The sequence below is a fragment of the Lithobates pipiens genome, unplaced genomic scaffold (assembly GCF_037356315.1).
Source record: "Lithobates pipiens isolate NorthernLeopardFrog02 unplaced genomic scaffold, aLitPip1_a1.2 Scaffold_3, whole genome shotgun sequence".
In the NCBI taxonomy this organism is placed as follows: Eukaryota; Metazoa; Chordata; class Amphibia; order Anura; family Ranidae; genus Lithobates; species Lithobates pipiens.
The window spans coordinates 163,447,912-163,466,561 of NW_027507790.1; the positions used below are offsets into that span (position 1 = coordinate 163,447,912).

At 44.4% G+C, this 18,650-nt stretch overlaps 1 protein-coding gene across 1 annotated transcript in view; it reads left to right on the forward strand.

Moving 5' to 3' along the window:
- The window catches only part of HAPLN1 (hyaluronan and proteoglycan link protein 1), a 193,745-nt gene that overhangs the window by 123,009 nt on the left and 52,086 nt on the right, over positions 1-18,650 (forward strand). Inside the window, exon 2 of the mRNA XM_077462439.1 lies at positions 11,964-12,098. Coding sequence (XP_077318565.1) covers positions 11,999-12,098 — 100 coding nt within the window. The 5' untranslated portion in view covers positions 11,964-11,998. The remainder of the gene's footprint in view (positions 1-11,963; positions 12,099-18,650) is intronic.

The window sequence follows — 18,650 nt, forward strand, 5'->3', positions numbered from 1 at the left end:
ATGATCTTTCCCTGTTCTTTGTCATTTGCAGGGTAAGATCTTTGGGAAGGGCTTCTATTACTCTACTGATATTTTTTTTAAAAATGTTCCAGGAGAGCAATTCAAATGAAATTATACATACCGTATATACTCGAGTATAGGTCGACTCGAATATAAGCCGAGGCCCCTAATTTACCACAAAAAAACTGGGAAAACGTATTGACTCATGTATAAGCCGAGGGTGAGACATGCAGCAGCTACTGTTACAGCTTAAAAGAGTGGAAAAGAGGGTCAACAATGCCCATCTGCAGCTGTATACCTCCCTGTGCCCATCCCTGTGTCCATCCCTGTGTCCATCACTGTGTCCATCCCTGTGTCCATCACTGTGTCCATCACTGTGTCCATCCCTGTGTCCATCCCTGTGTCCATCCCTGTGACCATCACTGTGTCCATCACTGTGTCCATTGCAGCCTACCTGTGTCCTGTGCATGCCTCCGTGTGCCAATCTGCAGCCTATTTGTCCTTCTGCAGCCTCTGTGTCCTTCTGCAGCCTCTGTGTGCCATTTTGCACCGATCTGCATGTATAAAAAACATACGGCGGCCATGCCAGGATTCAAAAGCCGCACCTCTCCTCCTCGTCTGTGACAGACGGCGGCCATTCCACTGTTCAAAAGCTGCGCCTCCGTCTGTGATAGGCGGAACACTCAATTTCCCAGCAGTCAGTGTTCCGCCTATCACGGACATCCTCTCATCCTCGTCCGTAGTATGAGGATGAGCGGATGTCCGTGATAGGCGGACCACTGACTGCTGGGAAATTGAGTGTACTGCCTATCACAGACAGGGAGGCGCGGCTTTTGAATAGTGGAATGGCCGCCGTCTGTCTGCACGACACGCTGATCGGGTAGGCAGACAGCGGTGACTCGATTATAAGCCGAGGGGGGCACTTTCAGCCTAAAAAAAGGGTCTGAAAATCTCGGCTTATACTCGAGTATATACGGTATCTAAAAATTGTTTTCAGCTCCCAATAAATATTTATTGCAACATCAATATGGTGTTGGTGGAGTCAAAGATAGTTGACACTAGCTTTCATTTTGCTCAGATGGTATCTGCATCTTATGCCCCGTACACAGGATTGGAAATTCGGCCAGCAAAAGACTGATGCTTTTGGTCGGAAAATGCGATCGTATGTATGCTCCATCGGACTAATGCTGATCAAATTTCGGTCAGCAAAAGACTGAGAGCATTTTCTAAATTTTTCGGTTGGAAAAAGTTCCTATCCAAAAATGCGTTTGTGTGTATGCAAGTCCGACGCGCAAAAACTCACGCATGCTCAGATTCAACTACGAAACGGAAGCTATTGGCTACTGGCTATTGAACTTCCTTTTTCTAGTCCCGTCGTACGTGTTGTACATCACCGTAATAACGTGATGGTCGTAATTTGGTGTGACCGTGTGTATGCAAGACAGCTTGAGAGAAATCCTGTCGGAAAAACCATCAGAGCTTTTTCCGACCAAAATTCTGATCGTGTGTATGTGGCATAAGGCCTCTTTTTTACTTTACAGGTATTAGCAATTACATTTGATATGCTTAATACTGATTTATATTAAAACTAAGCTTTTTGGTGAGTCTTGTAGTGAATGTAATCAAACAGCATGCTACAGTATATCCCACCCCCATTGTGGTTGGCAATACAAGGACATGGAGGAGGAGGGAGGGAGGGGAGTGTTATTTATCACTCTGTATACGCCCACCTGTCTGACTCTATACTCATGTGGACTGCACAGATAAGAAAAGGGAGACAATTAAGAGCTTAGAAGGGAACTGAAATGTGAGCATAATCTGGGTTTTATTTTATTATTGTTATTGTAGAATGATAAATATATTTTCTGATTCTAATTTCATATTTTGATTCTGACCTTCAGTGAAAATTTGGGGAAAAATAAGTTTACTGCTTTGTAAATATGGAATAATAAAAACAGTGTAGCGCTTCAATAATAATAAGTGTAATCAACACAAATTAAAAAAATAACAGAACAAAAAATCGCACAGAACTAGATGCCTGAAAGTAAAAGTCCAACATAAGGCACTCATTCCACTATGTTGATGGCATAGGAGTGGCCAAACCGTCACATGGAAGGAGAATGGTGTGCTAGACGAATATGTTCATGCAGGTAGACTTGATTGTAACAATAGTAGATAAATACTTCTTACCGGAACAGTTGGACTCACGCAATCATATGACGGCTGAGTCTAGAAGGCTTGGGGTCACAGTCAAGGACCAAAGAGTGTAAAGAGAGAGGTCAGTTGAGCTGGTGATGGAGCTCCAGGCGGTTGTAGGCTCAAAGATGGGTCCTTTCAGATGGAACATCAAAGGTCGAAGTGGTCAAGCTCAAACGCAGCCCGTTGGACCAATACTCCAGCCTCCCCCGAATGGGGAGGGGGGTGTTTGTGAGGTTTTAAACCAAAACCATGGAAAGAAGGGAAAAGAAAAAAAGGCTCCACATGGTGCGGGTCAAACGATATAAAAACGTTGGTTTATTGAAGTCAAAAGGTAACAAATGACTTAGTGATCACATAAAAAAAAACAAAATGAACTTAAAAGCAATGTGGGGTACCAACAGCTCGCCCGACGCGTTTCGACATATGTGTCTTCAACTTCATGCCCCAGTTGAAGACACATATGTCGAAACGCGTCGGGCGAGCTGTTGGTACCCCACATTGCTTTTAAGTTCATTTTGTTTTTTTTTATGTGATCACTAAGTCATTTGTTACCTTTTGACTTCAATAAACCAACGTTTTTATATCGTTTGACCCGCACCATGTGGAGCCTTTTTTTCTTTTCCCTTCTTTCCATGGTTTTGGTTTAAAACCTCACAAACACCCCCCTCCCCATTCGGGGGAGGCTGGAGTATTGGTCCAACGGGCTGCGTTTGAGCTTGACCACTTCGACCTTTGATGTTCCATCTGAAAGGACCCATCTTTGAGCCTACAACCGCCTGGAGCTCCATCACCAGCTCAACTGACCTCTCTCTTTACACTCTTTGGTCCTTGACTGTGACCCCAAGCCTTCTAGACTCAGCCGTCATATGATTGCGTGAGTCCAACTGTTCCGGTAAGAAGTATTTATCTACTATTGTTACAATCAAGTCTACCTGCATGAACATATTCGTCTAGCACACCATTCTCCTTCCATGTGACGGTTTGGCCACTCCTATGCCATCAACATAGTGGAATGAGTGCCTTATGTTGGACTTTTACTTTCAGGCATCTAGTTCTGTGCGATTTTTTGTTCTGTTATTTTTTTAATTTGTGTTGATTACACTTATTATTATTGAAGCGCTACACTGTTTTTATTATTCCATCTGTTGAACTTTGTTTGTTTTTAGTGTTGGCGGCTGTTTTGGCTGTTGTGGCCATTTTCTACAAACCATAGCGCAGTGTTTTCCCCTTTTCTATTTGCTTTGTAAATATGCCCCATATACTTTATATTCCATTTCAATAAGTAAAGTGACACCTGTCACTTGATAAAAATAACTAAGTAAATGAAAGGCTTATTTGCACATGAGATTTGAATTGCTCATGAGCATGGGGTTTAAAGTGGTTCTAAAGGCAAAAGGTTTTTTTAACCTTCATGTTTATTTCTTTTTTAAATAAAGCCTTTAATATTACTTTAACTTGTTGTTGAAAAGGGTCAAATGCCACTTTGCAGTATTTTTGTATGAAAAGAATAAAAACAAAATTTAGAAGATCTCTCATTTTAAAGTATCATGTATAGCTCAACTTCTTCTTTACTTCCCTCCTTAATGGTCTATAGCTCAAGTTGCTGTAATGGCTATACCCAGCGCTTTTTTTCTCAGGGAATAGGTGTAGGTACTCACTCCCCCTTCTGAGTCACCCTTTGTCTCCGCCCCCTATACCCACCTCTGAGCACCACCCCTTGGTTGCACTCAGCTACCCACCTCCCAGTACTGCCCCTTTTAGAGAATACAGAGCCAAGTATCTTTTTGTGGTGCTAAATAATTTGTATGGAATTTGTTAGGGATAGCAAAAGAAGCTGTTAAATAGATCCCTTGCAGCCAGCAACAATAGACCAATGACAAAAGACAAACGATCCACCATGCAATAATAGACCCTACCCAGCAACACCCGACTCCCTGAAACAAATACCATCCAGCAGCAATAGATTCCCAGCAGCCAGAACCAATAGGCCCTCCAGCATCCAGTAATAATAGACCCATTACTCAACAACAGACACAACCCCTCCCAGTAGTAGATTCCTCCCAGCAACAGTTGACCCCCAGCAACAATAGACCCCCCAGGGACAATAGATCCCCAACAGCCAGCATCAGTGGACCTCAGCACCCCTTTCCATTACATGCATTCAGTGCTGGAGATGCTGAAACTGTGTTTCCATGTGTTCCCGCTGAGAAAAGCCATGGCTATACCAAATAAATCTTCATAAATTAAGTTGGAAGCCCCAATCCTTGACTTCTGGGGTCCCCGGTGGTGCTGGTGGCTCCTCCCCACATCATATAACCCCCTAGGAGAAGCACTCCCAGGGGGTTACCTTGTGGGTGCGCTTCCGAATCCAGCATTTGTGTCCATAGATATAGAATGCTGGACTCGGGCCCTGCCCTCAGTGCCTGCATCATTGGATTTCATTGACAGAAGTGGGAACCAATGGCTGCACTGCTAGAATTGGATGCATTACGGTGAAATAAAATGAGGGTTTATGACCCCTTTAAACTGGGATAGGGAGAAGGAATATTGGATACCCTGAAAAACAGTAGAAGCAACAATAGACCAATGACAAAAGACAAACGATCCACCATGCAATAATAGACCCTACCCAGCAACACCCGACAGTAGAACTGGATAAGCTAAGGATTCCTCAATTTCTGGCTGAAGTTCATAAATCACTGGCTGTACTATACAATTGCTGAATGTCCCACAGGATCTCTGTGCTAAATGTGACCTGTACTCCTTCCAGTGTTAGCAACACACAGTCACTAACTCCTCCTCATCAATGGGGTTCCTTACTCACGTAGCCACAAGATCATCTGTTGCCTCCTGCTGAAAACTACCAGACTCTTTCCAGTGAGGGAGATGTAGACCCATACCATCATAGACCAGCTGGACTCTTTTCCACCAACTTTCTCCCAGCTTTCTCCAGTGAGCTTCTCAAGACCCCACTTGATCCTTGGTTTTTTAGTAAGTGAATAGGCCCCCCAGCTAAGCCTAGCTGGGACCTCGGTGTATTCCTAACAGATCCCTCCAGAAAGCTGCCCCGGGGGCCAGAGCCCCTGCACAGGGGTCTCCTCCAGCAGGACTGGACCCAGGAACTCTGCACTGCTGATTCAGGCTTCAGACTACTTATGAGCTCTTCCTCCACTTTCTGAGCACACCTCACCAGGGATTGGCTGGAGTCCCATAAATATTAAGGCTGCATACCCTGTTCTAACTCCATAATTCTAGAAGACAGGGGGAAGTAACAGAGCAGCAGCCTATGAGACACTGAGCAGACATAAACAATCAACCCTGCTCAACTGATTACAGAGAAGCTAAACAAAATGTACCTAGCAGCCTGCTCTACATAAGGGGGTGCTACATTGTATGTAGGAATGTAGACATCCTATCTTGCTTGTTTCTAGATGGACTATGCAATGTGTGTACATAGAGCAGTGCATATGATTGCAACTACAGTGCACTGCTTGTTCCAAACAAATGGAAGTGAGCTGGGCAGGGAGAGGTTCAGGATATCACAGAGGAACATTGCAATGAGGCAGAAAAACACAGTAATAAACAATTTCATAAAAACAGATTACAGGGCTATTAAGTAGTGGATTAATTTTTGAAAAAGAATATTGCTTAGTGTCACTTTAGGATTCAAAATAAGTAGCCTAGCATATCATTTTTGTATCCACAAAATTCTGCTTTAATTGATTATGATGTTCTATGCCTCAAAAACATACCCTTTTAAAAAACTCTACATCTCACCTCATACTCTGATGTTAACTTTCTGCTTTCAGCATTCAGCCAAAGAGCTGTTGTTAGAATCCCGAACATTCTGGTGAGCATAACATACCCAACTTCCCAATGTAACTCCTATTGGGTAATGCAGTTTAAAGCGATTCTAAACTCAGAAGATACAACTGCCCACTACTTGTTCTACAACCACACCCCCCTCATCCCTAAACACTTACCTGAGTCCTGTCATTGCTCCAGCACTGTCCTGACTGCAACACCGCTCCCCTCACTTCCTGGTCCCACAGGAGATACTCAGAGCTGTGGAAACCATAGGTTCATGCTGCCCTCAATCAAACTCATGTGAGGAGGGAGCCAGGTTGTGGCTTACCGGTGCTGTGTGTGTCTATGGACATACACAGCCTGACTCAGGAGCATGCACACACAAGTGCTCCCTTAGCAGATTGCTTGCTAAATGGGCATTCGGAGGAAGAAGGAGCAGACAGCCCCAATGGAAAACTGCCAAAGTGGAGGTAAGGGACCGTTCTGTGCACTACCTTCGCTCACAACAGATAAGTATAACTTTTTGATGGCCAAGTAGTGCTTTTTTTTAATAAAACTATATAGATCAGACCAAAATGAGGGACAAATGAGAAGGAAAGAGGTACTTTGTTCTTAATCTCTTGCCGCCTGCCATATAGCAAAATGACATTGGCGTCATATGACGTCTTTCAGGATAACAGGATAACAAGCCGCTACGCGCCCCCGAGGGCGCAAATCGTGCCTATCGTTGTTGCGGCATGTCAGTCTGACACACTGCAACTCCAATCTAGGTAAAGAGTCTCTGACAGAGACTCTTTACCACGTTATCACAGTGTAAACTGGAAAAGCTGTTTGTTGGCTTTTCCTCACTCGCGTCTCTCAGATGTGAGTAGAGGAGAGCTGATCGGCTGCTCTTCTGAAGGGGGCCTGTACTGATTGATTATCAGTGCACCCCCCCCTGGGGATGCCCACACAAGACCATCAGGGATGCACACCACTAGTCACCACCAGGTATGCCACCCATGGCCACCAGGGATGCCAATCAGTGCCCACACTGGATGCCAATCAGTGCCAAACAATAATGCCTGCAAATCAGCGATGCCCATCAATACCATCAATTAGTGTACATCAGTACCACCTATCAGTACAAACCACGCCCATCCCTGCAGCCTATCAGTGCCCATCTATGCCACCTATTAGTGCCCATCTGTGCCGCATTTCAGTGCCCATCAATGCCACCTTTCAGTGCCCATCAGTGCCACCTATGTGTGCGCATCAGTGCTGCATATCAATGCCACCTATCAGTGCCCATCAGTGCCACCTATCAGGGCCCCATATTAGTGCCCATCATCAGTTCCCATCAGTGCCACCGCATCAGTGCCACCTCATTGGTGCCACCTCATAGGTGCCCATCAGTGTCGCCTTATCAGTGCCCGTCAGTGTAGCCCCTTCAATGCCGTCAGTGAAGGAGAAAACGTACTTATTTACAACGTTTTGTAACAGAAACATTCTTTTTTTTTATCTGTTTAGTAGGGAAAAAAAATCCCAGAGGTGATCAAATACCACCAAAAGAAAACAAAAAAAATGTGTTGGAACAAAATGATAAAAATGTAGTTTGGGTACAGTCTAGCATGACCATGCAATTGTCATTCAAAGTGCGACAGCGCTGAAAGCTGAAAATTGGTCTGGGCAGGAAGGTGTATAAGTGCCCTGTATTGATGTGATTAATGAGGGACAGTCCCTCAAAATTAGGGACATTTGGGAGCTATGTGTTTTCTGTCTGGAAAAAAACCCTGAACTAGTGGGTTGTAGGCCTCATGCACACCGGGCGTTTTTACAGCTGCTGTTTTTGGCTTTAGACGTTTTTTTTCTGCAGTTAGTAAACTCCCCAGCATGTTATCCTATGTGTCATGCACATATAGGCTGTTATCAGCGTTTTTTGGCAAGGGGGTTTTCTGGCTGAGGAGTTTTTCAGTTGTAAAAACGCTCTAACTCTGATAAACGCTTAAGGCTTCATGCACACTAGTGTTTTTTTAAGCTAAAAAAATGCTGGAAAATCACTGGATGAAAACTGGTAATAGCTGTTTGTAGTAGCATCTTATCAGCATTTTAGAAGCATTAGCGTTTTATTAGCGTTTTTGCAGTGAAGAGAAAAAACCTCAAACGCTATTAGTAGCTATTTCTGCTGGAAAAATGCTCCAAGAAACTCTACAAAAAATTTAGGAGCAGAAAAAAATAACAGCTTCTAACAGCCCGTTCACACCTGAACGTTTTGTAGCCCTACGCCTGAAGCTACAAAACGCTGGAGGGGAAAAAATCCATTATTCTCAATGGAGATGGTTCACATCTCCACTCCATGTCGCCTGAAGCCCTACGCCTGAAGCTCAAACAAGTTCCGGACCCTTTTTTGTCGCGCGAATTGGGCTGATTTGGGCGTTTTCATTCCCATAGAAACTAATGGAAACGCTCGATTCGAGCGTTTAGCGCGACAACGAGCGTTTCTACGGGCGTTTTGACGCTGTATCTGCTCAAGAAAAAATAAGCAGATGAAAAATATTTTTCCTATTGGCTGAAAAAAAACGCCGAAGTTAAAAAACGCTCGTTGTCGCGCGTTGTAGTGTGACAAAACGCTCGTTGTCGCGCGTTGTAGTGTGACAAAACGCTCGTTGTCGCGCGTTGTAGTGTGACAAAACGCTCGTTGTCGCGCGACAAAACGCCGGTAAAAACGTTCAAACACGCTACGCTCAGGTGTGAATGCAGCCTAAGGCCGCGTACACACGGGCGGACTGTTCGCCCAACTAAGTTCGTCAGACAATCCGACAAACAGTCCGCTCAAAATTTGCATGAACGGACTTGACCACACACGATGAACGAACAGTCCGCTGAAAGCGTGCGCGATGACGTGAACGGCACGTACGACGGGACGAGAAATTCGACGTCCAATACACTGCAATGCAACCTTCGCCGTGTAAATCCTTTCTGAGCATGCGCGAAACTTAGTCTGTCGAACAAGCCTACACACGAGCGGACTGTCCGCTGAAACCAAGTTTGGACGGACTGTCTTACGGAAATTCCGAAAGACTTTGTTCGTCAGACTGTCCGCTGAAACTGTCCGCTGAAGCCCACACACGAGCGGATTGTCCACTGAAACACTGTTCAGCGGACTAAGTTGGGCGAACAGTCCGCCCGTGTGTACGCGGCCTAAGAGCTTAAAAAAAGGCTAGTGTGCATGGAGCCTAAAAACTCTGAAAAATGTGGCTACGTTTATCAGCGTTTTTGAGCCATATGGTAGCACAAAAAAAAAAGCTTAAAAACACCACAGCTAAAACAGGTTGAAAAAAATGCTACTGCAAAAACACTACAAAACTCATTCTACAGCTACAGCTTTCTACAGCTCATTTAACGTTCAATGTACATGAGGCCTAAAGTGAACCTAAATTCAAAATATAATGTTTAATCTAATATATATATATATATATATATATATATATATATATATATATATATATATATATAAAATATTATTAATATTATACAGGATTTATATAGCACCAACAGTTTACGCAGCGCTTTACAACATTGGAGCAGACTGTACAATTACAATAAAATTCAATACAGGGGGGAATTATTGTGAATATCTAGGAATAATTGCTTGAGTCAGTGGTGTACCTGTCTGTAGCGGCTCTCTCCTCTCTCCCAGGCTTTGGTGAGGCAGTGAAAACCATTGGCTTCTGCTTCTATTGGTCAAAACCTGGACAGAGCTGTGCGGTATCTATGTCTATGGATGCAGGCAGCATGTCTCAGGATCGAGTCCACGTGTGCGCTCCTATAGGAGTGCTTCCTACGGGGATGTGCAGAGAAGAGGAAGAGCCAGGAGGGGGCCCCAGAAGAGGAGGATTGTGGGCCACTCTGTGCAATTCCACTGTGCAGAGTAGGTAAGAATAACATGTTTGTGATTTAAAAATTACAATTAAGACTTCACAATTACTTGGAATTATCCTTGAAATTACCCTTGTGCATTGAATGCCAGCTTAAAAATAGCAGCGCACTTACTTGTATGTGAGAGTGTCTAGGCACTTTATGCCTACAGCCTCATAAATGTGTATCTGCAGGGTTAAATCTATGGCACTGTAACCTGTGACACTAGTCTCACCAGATTTCGAGTGAGATTTGGTGATGCCATTACACACCTCCCAGCTTTTTGAGATGGGAATGAGGGACACCTATCAGCAAAAGTATGCAGGGATAGGACACACACCCTTGCCACACCCCCTTAAAGGCGAATTGTACAAAAAAACAAGACTGGTTAAACCCATAAGTGCTTTTTTACCACTACTACTCCTTTATATTGGCTTTTTGAATTTACAAACACAGCAATTCAGAAATTGGATGAAAGGTTTAGCGCTGGGAAATACTTTTTGATAGATAAAAAGTGCATTTTATATACAACTATGTAGATTAAACCAAAATGAGGGACAGATGAGGAGGAATGAGGGACAGAGGCTCCAAATCAGGGACAGTCCCTCGTAATCAGGGACAGTTGGGAGTTGTGGCATTATGGGTCGGCTCACTGTTCACCTTGCTGGAGGTTCTGACAAGAAGAAACATAGGCCAAAATGGCTGCCCCACCCAGTATAAAACAAGGCATGGCATTTCAGATAAAAATAAGCCACAGGGAGACCACAGGCAATGCCGCTGATTAACCCTTTGCCCTATGCTTGCCTTTTAAGGCACCATTTTTTTTTTAGTTCAGTACCTCTTTAAGGCCACTAAGTTCACACAAAAAAAGACAGGAACTCTTTGGTAAAAACATTCTACAAACTAATTATTTTTACAATGCCTATCGGGCATCATTTAATCATGATGACATTACATGCCATATCACCTAGGGGCTTCATCAGATTTTCTTTCATGTCAGCTTTGCTTCATAAGTATTACTGGCCCATAGTTGGAAGGGCTGAACACATACAAAAATAACCTTTAAGTACCACGTGGGAGTAAATTAGATTCAGTATAATCAGTGTCCTGATAAGTCGTCATTAGATTAATTGCGTTCTCGAACTCATCTTTCTTTGCCAGGATACAATGGAGGAAAAAAAATTAAATTATTTAAATGCTGGCTGGCCAAAGCCATTTATTAGGTCATTATTTTTTTAAGCAGTTGAGAATATAAAAAAATAATTTAGACACAAACTTGATCCAGCTTAGCACTAAAAACGTTCCCAGCTACTTTTGAAATGTAGCTCATTTTTATTATACTTTTAGCATATGCTGCAGTCTCTGTAAGCTACCTTGTAAATTGTATATGTTTTAAAGCACATTATTAATCCATTTTCTTCTCATTTGCCCAATTAATACCCAGTAGCTCCAGATCCCTCTGCAGTCTACTGAGCGTCTCAGCTGCTTGCAGAGTCCGGCTGTGCACCTTGAATAAGCGTGTCAGCATTCTAGATAGCAGCGAATTGAGAATCAATCTGTACAACTGCAGTGCTAGCACAGAGTACTATCATGCTGTATAAACGCATGGTTTTATATGCCTTAATATATGTCAGGTTAAAATGGTAAGTGCCACTGCGGTTAAACGGCTATTTCAAATAGTATTGACCTTTGCTCGGACAAAAGATATTTAATTTAACAGATGCAATCAATATTGCTGCTCTGGTATGTGTAATTAAGCAGGATTTTATTGTAAGTCACTTCATTAAAACATTCATGATGAGCAAAAAGTAGTCTTGTATGCACTATGTATATTATTATGTGTCACTTTACGGGTTACTGTAGCTAATTGATGGTTTACCTCGTCATGTATCAGTTGCAGTAACTTCTCTAATGCAGAACAGGACAAGCAATGTTGTCAAGGATTTCCCCACTGATGGGAATGCTGGAACAAGTTAAGCAGCAGAAGCAGCACAGACGTTGAAGCTTTTCTACTTTTCACGAGCCTCTTTTTTTTTTCTCTCTATCTTATGATTTTTCAGTGAAGAAAATCAGAAAATCCATTTGGTATCCGAAGATGAAGAGGGTACTTTTCCTGGTGCTAATCTCTTTCTGTTGGGCTGATCATCATGGCAGTAACTCCCCGGTGTACCACGACAGGATCATTCACGTCCAAGGTAAGACTATGGCCAAAGTAAGGCACGTCAATTTGTTTTCAGGGCTTTATGTGATATACAATATGTTGCTGTTTGCATCCTGCTGCTCTGTATCATATTATGCTGCATTGACCCTATCCCCCCCCCTTTAACCTCTCTTTACTTTTGCTAAGTTTGCATTAGTATAAGCTGTCAGTAGTGTTAGTTCTTTATAACAAAAGGGCAGCTTAGGTTTAACATTTTTTTCCATCATTATCTCTGTGCTGAATGAAGTATTGCTTTTTTTTTTTTCCTGATTAAGAAAGAGCTATTTAGTACCACTGCAGTGTCCTTCATGCTAAAGATAGGAGGAATATTAATATCCTGGTATTTAAAAGGACTGCTTTATTTTCAGATGACAAAAGTGATGTACTTACCTTAGCTGGAGACTCTATTCTAAAGTCCATTTCAAATCTGTATGAGCATTTTTTTTTCTTTTTCCCTTACAGCATGCATCTGCAGCAGGATCTAATTCTGCAGTGCATGTCAGCTTTTCAGTGTTGGCATCCGTAGTTGAAAAGTCACAATGCCAAGAAAAAATACAGCGCTTGCTTATTGTTATTTTATGGCATAGAAATATAGTTTACATATATTTATTTGATAAAAATAGAACAGCTGAATGTGGAAAGGGGGGGGGGGGGCTTTATCCTTCCTTAGCTGTAAATGGTTACTCTAGAAACAACGCCGGGACCATATAAAGACTGTAACATATTTTAATGACAGCTGTAAGTGTTGAAATGTGATGTGTGGGTCTCATTAATGTATCATATAAAATGGATTTGAGTGTTCACTGCTGCCACATAGGCCTGGGATGCTATGATTCTGTTGCCATACAGGCCCCTCTTACATAAATACTCATGACAACATTGTCAAATTATAAGAAAGTGAGGCCCACTGACAAGCTACGATTGCAGTGCATCCCAATATGTGGGTTATTTTTATTTTTTTGTGAGATCCATACAGAGCAACACGAATTAGCTTGTGGCAGCTTCCGTGCTAAAAGGAAATCTGGCATTTTGCCATTGCAGAGGCTGTGTAATTATTAGCATTGTGAAATATGAATATTTTATCAGACTTATTTGTTTTTGTAGTGTAAAGAATAAGTATGAGGTTCGGGTTTGCTTATAACAGGTGTCTCCAAACTTTCCTAACAAAGGGCCAGTTTACTGTCCTTCAGACGTTAGGGGGCCTTGCTTTGGGCTCTGGGAGTGCAAAATGTCCTGGCATCAAACAATCCCCCATTATTGGTGTCAGTGGGAGAAATTGTACCCTATCATTGGTGTCATTGGCAGGAATTGGGCCCCATCATTGGTGTCATTGCCCCATCATTGGTGTCATTGTGCCCCATCGTTGGTGTCATTGTGCCCCATCGTTGGTGCCATTGGGAGGAATTGTGCCTTTCTTTCCTGACAGTAAATAAAATAGTACCCCAAGGGCCAAATAAAAGCAAGCAAAGGACTGCATCTGGCACCCAGGCCGCAGTTTGAAGACCATGGGCTTATACCTTGGGTTCGAGGTGAATTCTGCAAGTTTGGGATTCGTGTTCCTGGTGATTTTGTTTGCAGAATCAACTGTTTTTAAGACATAATTGCACTGAATGGACTTTAAACTATAGGCAGCAGGGTTAGAAGGACTGAGGAGGGGCCTTAGGATAGGCAAAAAGATAAGATAGGAGCAGAGGATTGATGAAGGGGAGATTGTGACATTTATTTGCACCTCTTCTCTACCTTGCCTTCTATAAAATATGCAGGATGTTTTCTGAATAGAATGATCCACTATGATCTGTGTACTACAGACCAATCTATTTATTCAGCATAACATCCTCTTTTATATTTTATCAAAAAATTGGATATTACTTTGTGTTTGTGTGCGCTAAAATTCATTCAAGTTTCTTTTTTCCTGAAAATGTGCATTTGTTTTCAGAAGAAATGTGACATTTGGGGGAACAGGGCAAAGGTGATTTAGTAGCTAAGTATGTCTTCTGAGCTGAATCCAATCAAACACCTATGGGGAATTCTGAAGAGACAAGTTGAGCATCACTCGCTATCCAGCATCCAGCATCCAGGCTTTAAAAGAGGCTGTTCTTGAAGAATTAAAAAAAGATAGATCTTGCAATATGTCGCCAACTTTTTCATTCCATGCCTAGCAGACTTGGTGCTGTCCTTACAAATCATGAAGGTTATACAATACACTAGATGTAGTAGTTTTTGTTGTGGGGTGTATTCATTTTTGCATAAACTAATTTGAGTAACACTGATGATTTTGTAATCTAAGTTATATTAACCATTTAAGGACGAGCTGCCGTCATTATACTGTGGCAGGTTAGCTCTCCTGGACAAATTGCCATAGGTGTACGTTGGCCAATTTAAGAGTGCTAGGGGGCGTGTGCCCATGGTGCGACACTGGAGCTGATGCGCGTGGCAGGCAGGCAAAATGTCCACCGGCCACCCGCGATCACTCCACAGAGAACCAGAATGGGGATCTGTCAATATAAATAGACAGATCTCCATTCTGACAGGGGAGGATAGATAAATCTGCTGTTCCTAGTGATTGGGGTAAGGAACTCCAGAGGATGGGAGAGGCTCAGGAAAAGTCCTGGAAGCGAGCATTGGAGGAGCTGACAAGGGTATTAGAGAGCAGGAGGTCTTATGAGGAATGAAGAGAACAATTTGGTTGGTATTTTGAGACTAGGTTAGTGCTGTAGCTTGGGGCAGAGTTGTGGATGACTTTATAAGTTGTTACTAGTATTTTAAATCATATTTGTTGGGTGAGCAGAAGCCAATGAAGTGATTGGCAGAGAGGGGTAGCAGACACTGAACAGTTGGGAAGGTGGATGAGTCTAGCAGCAGCAGCATTCATGGTGGACTGAAGGGTGATAGCCTATGTGAGGAGGGAGTTGCAGTAGTTGAGCCAAGAGATAATCAGGGAGGGAATTTGAATCTTTGTGGTGTCATTGGTTAAGAATGGGCATATTTTGAGGATGTTGCAGAGGTTGAGGCAGCACGATTTGGACAGTAATTGGATGTTGGGCCGAAAAGAGAGTTCAGTGTCAGAAATACATCACCCTAGTATGTGGGGGTGGGTTGATATTTGTGCCATTAATCTTGACAGAGAAGTAAAGGGAAGGGGCATGTAGGGGGTGGTCAACTGTATCAAAGGCAGCAGAAAGGTCCAAGAGTAGGAGTGCAGAATAGTAACCATTGGTTTTAGGTGAGTAGTTTCTGTAGGGTGTTGAGGGCGAAATCCAGACTAAAGAGGATCATGAAGGTCATTCTTAATGAGGTGGTAGATCAGTCAGTTCTATAACAGGCATTCAAGGAGTTTGGAGGAGAAGGGGAGCAAGGAGATGGGTCTTATGCCGCGTACACACGAGCGGACTGTATGGCGTACTTAGTCCGCCGAAACACATTTCAGAGGACAGTCCGCTCGTGTGTGGGCTTCAGCGGACTTTTTCAGCGTGCAGTCCGGCGTACTAAGAATTTCGGTTTTTTCGAAATTCTGTCCGTCGTACTCGCATTTCGGCGGACAATCCGGCCGTGTGCATGCCAGTCCACCATACTTTTGAAATGAGCGGACTTTTCCCGCCCGGAGAAAAGTCCGCTCATTTCGAGCGGGTATCCAGGTAGGCGAGGCCCGCGAAGGAGACGTCGCTGGCCCCGCCGCCTGGTATGGACTTAAAGGGGAACCCCAACGCCGGAAAAAAACGGCGTGGGGGTCCCCCCCAAGTCCACAACAGACCCTTGTCCGAGCACGCTACCCGGATACCGGCCCCCCCACCCTATGTGAATGAATATGGGGTACAATATACCCCTACCCATTCACCTGTAAAATAAAAGTACAAAAAAAAACACAACACACAAGATAAAATACTTTATTGCACAGCTCCAGGGGTCTTCCGTCTTCGGGGGTCTTCTCGCCGGACTCCTCCGCTATCTTCTTGTAACTCTTTTGCTAGCGGAGGAGTCCGGCTTTCTTCCTCGCCGCCGGCCTCTTCTCCCGACTTCGGGGGTCTTGTCCCCCTCTTCGGTTCTTCTGCCAGGCCACCGCGCCTTCTTATAGCTCTTTTACAGGCGGTGGCCCGGTCTTCTGTCGCCGCTGCCGCCTTCCGTTCTTCTTCTTCTTCTTCTCCAGGAGATGTTGACTCGACGCTCTCTCTGGCCACAATGCCAGGGCCGTGCTGCGCGGCCACTTATATAGGGACAAGGGGCAGTGTCACATGGCTTTATGTCACATGGGTTGGTCACATGGGTTGATGTCACATGGGGACTATGACATCGTAAGGGGGCGGGGTCACCATGTGACACCAACCCATGTGACATAAAGCCATGTGACACCGCCCCTTGTCCCTATATAAGTGGCCGCGCAGCGCGTCCCTGGCATTGTGGCCGGAGAGAGCGTCGAGTCAACATCTCCTGGAGAAGAAGGAGAAGAAGAAGAACGGAAGGCGGCGGCGGCGGGGCGACAGAAGACCGGGCCACCGCCTGTAAAAGAGCTATAAGAAGGCGCGGTGGCCCGGCAGAAGAACCGAAGAGGGGGACAAGACCCCCGAAGTCGGGAGAAGAGGCCGGCGGCGCGGAATAAAGCCGGACTCCTCCGCTAGCAAAAGAGCTACAAGAAGATAGCGGAGGAGTCCGGCGAGAAGACCCCCGAAGACGGAAGACCCCTGGAGCTGTGCAATAAAGTATTTTATCTTGTGTGTTGTGTTTTTTTTTGTACTTTTATTTTACAGGTGAATGGGTAGGGGTATATTGTACCCCATATTCATTCACATAGGGTGGGGGGGCCGGTATCCGGGGGCCCCCTTATTAAAGGGGGCTCCCGGATTCCGATAAGCCCCCCACCCGCAGACCCCGACAACCAACGGCCAGGGTTGTCGGGAAGAGGCCCTTGTCCTCATCAACATGGGGACAAGGTGCTTTGGGGTGGGGGGGCCGCGCGCCCCCCCCTTCCCCAAGGCACCCCCCATGTTAAGGGCACGCGGCCTGGTACGGCTCAGGAGGGGGGGCGCTCGCTCGCTCCCCTTTCCTGGCCGGCCGGGTAGCGTGCTCGGACAAGGGTCTGCTGTGGACTTGGGGGGTACCCCCACGCCGATTTTTTTTGGCGTTGGGGTTCCCCTTTAAGTCCATACCAGGCGGCGGGGCCAGCGATCGTCTCCTTCGCGGGCCCCGCCTACCTGGAGACGCGCTCGAAATGAGCGGACTTTCCTCCGCGTGTGTGGGCGAGTCCGTTCATTTCAAAAGTAGGGCGGATAGTACAGCGGACTTAGTACGCCGTATTAGTCCGCTGAAAAAGTGCCGTGTGTGGGCAAGTAGCCCGTTCCGAAAGTCTGACGGACAGTCTGGCATACTTTCCGCCAGACTAAGTACGTCATACAGTTCGACCGTGTGTACGCGGCATTAGGTTGTTAAGTTTGGTGGGATTCAATGAGGATGTTTTAAGTATGGGGTGACTAGTGCATGTTTTAGAGAGTTGGGAAAGCTGCTCAAAGACAGAGGGAGATTGAGGATCTGAGTTAGAGAGTGTAGGACAGAGCCAAAAGGTGACCATAGCTGACTGTTCGAAGAAACAGTGTCCAGGAAGCATTAGGAAAAGGTTTAGCAATCTCACCTTCAGTAGCAGGGTTAAACGAGGCATTAAGTGTACCAATGGAAATGGAGCGTTAGGTGGAGGAGATAACTGTATAGTGGAGATCTCATCACAAATTGTATCAATCTTATTTTTGAAGTGATTGGCATTCTTCTGGGCAGTGAGTGAGTTAGTGGTTGGAGGCAGTAGAGAATGAAGCAGAGAGTTTAAGGTAGAGAAGGGTTGAAGGGGACTGGATGACAAAGTGGAGGCAGAAATTGTATTTTTAAAGGGCAGATTTATGGTGATTGAAGTGCTGGGACTTCTTATCATGGAGGGAGAGGTGCAAGACATGTAGAAAGTGAAACTAATAAGGTAGTGATCAAAAGGAGGAAAAGGATTATTAGAGAGAGAGGCTAGTAGATCACATGAATTTTCAAAGAAACTGGAGATAATAGAAAAATACAGTGTGCCTCCAATGAGGAGAGAGAGAGAGATGAGTGAAGAACCTAAAAAGGGCATTCTGGGGATAGAAGGACTCCAACTCCACCTCTCTTCCATCCATGGGTATGGGGAATTAATTCCAGAAAAGATCACCATGGGAGAGAGAAGCAGGAGAAGTGATGGAGTCTGTTTCTTGAACCCAAGTTTCAGTAACAGCAAGTAGATGATAGGAGTTAGTGATAAAAAGGTCATGGACAGAGGTGAGGTAGTTACAGACAGAACGGGCATTCCAAAGAGCACAATGAGAAGGAAGGCTGGTTTTAGGAAGAAGAGAAATGGAAACTAAATTGTGTGGATTGTGGCTGCTCTTAAATAAGTCACATCCCAATCATAAATATTAGACATGATAACAATGGGGGTTATTTACAAAAGGCAAATCCACTTTGCACTGCAAGTGCACTTGAAAGTGCATGGAAAGTGCACTTGGAAGTGCAGTCACTCTAAATCTAAGGAGTAGATCTGAAA